This window comes from Bison bison, unplaced genomic scaffold (genome assembly GCF_000754665.1).
Source record: "Bison bison bison isolate TAMUID 2011002044 unplaced genomic scaffold, Bison_UMD1.0 scf7180017864364, whole genome shotgun sequence".
Classification (NCBI taxonomy): domain Eukaryota; kingdom Metazoa; phylum Chordata; class Mammalia; order Artiodactyla; family Bovidae; genus Bison; species Bison bison.
Window position 1 is genome coordinate 3,558,411 of NW_011494936.1, and position 2,189 is coordinate 3,560,599.

Below are 2,189 nucleotides of genomic sequence, written 5' to 3' on the forward strand. Positions count from 1 at the left end.
CCCACTCTACATACCTGAAGTGCAGGCGAGGCCCCAGCAAATGGGAGATTTCTTCCTTGAATAGCCATCTGGAGGTCAAGCCAGGCTGTGGAAAGCTTAAGGTCACCTAGATGGGGAGAGGGGCAATGGAAAAAAAAAAAAAAAAACACGAACATTTGGAGTCAGCAGCCAAAGCCGTCTTTAAAGAAAAATATTAAGACATTTATCTCTTGCCCCTTGGGGAAGAAAAATGGCAAAGTTCTCTTTTGGTTCCTAGGAGGAAGGAAACAGCTGGGGGTAGGGGCTGGGAGGAGGTGGGAGGAAAGGAGATCTCAGGCTCAAGCTGTCCAGACAACTTGCGGGGGAGGGAATACGCTTTTCGGTAGCTTGTAATGAAAAAAAAAAAAAAGACTTAGGAGCCGCGGCTCGGTTAGCTCACCAGGGACAGACAGTTGTAATAATAAGAGAAGCGAGGCTTGTCAATCGGCCTTCACACTTTTAAAATGCAGTTATGGATTCTCTCATCAGTGTTAGAACAAGGCACCAAGTTAAGAAAACAAAAGCCCAAACAATAAAAAAAATTTATATATATCAAAAGCGTATTCAATTACCGAGTCCCGCAACCCCTGCGGAACTCGCCGCGTTAAGCTCCCTTTTCTTCCTGCGGAATTCCATTTGCATCCCCTGTGCCTGGGTGTCTCCCTCTCTCAGTGTGTGTCTCTCTGTTTTCACACTCTCCTCCCCATTCGAGCGAGGCCCACACCTGGCGCATCACTGCCGAGCCATTAGCTGCGGGTCTCCTTTCATCTTCGCTGTGGCAGACGTTTCTATTTATCCACTTGCGCTCACCGAGTGGCGTCACCAGCGGTACTGTAATGACGACTGCAGCAGGAGGATGACAGCTTAGAAAGAAGAGGGCAATGGGGCTTCCTCCCAGAGGCGGTGCGGCACAGAGGAGCGCTCGCATCACAAGGTGACCCCAGCTCCCCACTGCCACCGCCGCCGTCACCGTCGACACCGCGTTCCGGCCGCTCCGCGCCCGCCCAGTCGCCTGGCCTTTTTCTCCCTCCCTCAGCCAAGATCTGTCGGACCGCTGAGGACCCAGGGAGCCGGGGGGCTAGGAGCTCACTTGGGGCTTTCCCCCTCCCCCCTCCGAAAGTCCGGGATGGAGAGCCGAAAGGACATGGTTATGTTTCTGGATGGGGGTCAGCTTGGCACTCTGGTTGGCAAGAGGGTCTCCAATTTGTCCGAAGCCGTGGGCAGCCCGCTGCCCGAGCCGCCCGAGAAGATGGTGCCCCGTGGTTGCCTGAGCCCGCGGGCCGGTCCTCCGGCCGCCCGGGAGCGCGGCGGGGGAGGCCTGGAGGAGGAGCCGGTGGACGGACTAGCAGGCAGCGCTGCGGGGCCGGGCGCCGAGTCGCGGGCAGCCGGGGCCGCGGTGCTCGGCCCCGGACCTCCAGCTGCCTCCGCCGACAGTCTCTCTGGCCAGGGACAACCCAGCAGCTCAGACACCGAGTCGGATTTCTATGAAGAAATCGAGGTGAGCTGCACCCCGGACTGCGCCACGGGGAACGCCGAATACCAGCACAGCAAAGGTAGCCACCGCGCCCCTTCTCTCCCCCGGCCTCCCACCGCGCCCACCTTCCACTTCAGCTCTAGAGGAGAGGAAGACACTCCTTTACCCCAGGGCGGGGTGGCTGGGGGAACCCACCTGAACAACTCATCCCCCGCTATCTGCGCCCTGGAGGGGGTCTCTTTCTCTGCTCTGGCATTGGCGGGACTGAGGGTGACAGCTGTGCTTTGGGGGAAGGAGGGAGACGCAAGCCCTGGGCTTGAGGGGGATTCAGAGTGCACCCCAACCCCCCAGAGCTTTGTGGCACTGCTTCAGCTGCGCGGGGAAGACACTATCTCCCGGCGTGGGCGAAATCAAACGAGGGTCCAGGCAGTTTGTGGCTAGCAGGGTGTACGGCGCATCCAGGCGCGGAAGCGGGAGTCCATAAAGGACCGTAAAATCTCGAGCGACTAGGGCCGACAGGCTGCTGCGGCCCTCCAACCAGTTTGCACGTCGGTCAGAGGTCCAAATTACCTTGTCACTTCCCGGGCTCGGTGGCGCCAGGTCGGAAATGGTCCCAATGGTCTAATTGCCTTTGGTCTCCGGTTGCATTTGAAAAGGCAGTGCTCTGGCCCTCCCCCCATTCACCTTTCCTTCCTAG

General features: G+C 58.4%; 1 protein-coding gene across 1 annotated transcript in view; it reads left to right on the forward strand.

Moving 5' to 3' along the window:
- Positions 1-1,144: 1,144 nt before the first annotated feature.
- Positions 1,145-2,189, forward strand: part of EVX1 (even-skipped homeobox 1) — a 7,314-nt gene continuing 6,269 nt past the window's right edge. The window contains exon 1 of the mRNA XM_010855417.1: positions 1,145-1,571. Coding sequence (XP_010853719.1) covers positions 1,145-1,571 — 427 coding nt within the window. The remainder of the gene's footprint in view (positions 1,572-2,189) is intronic.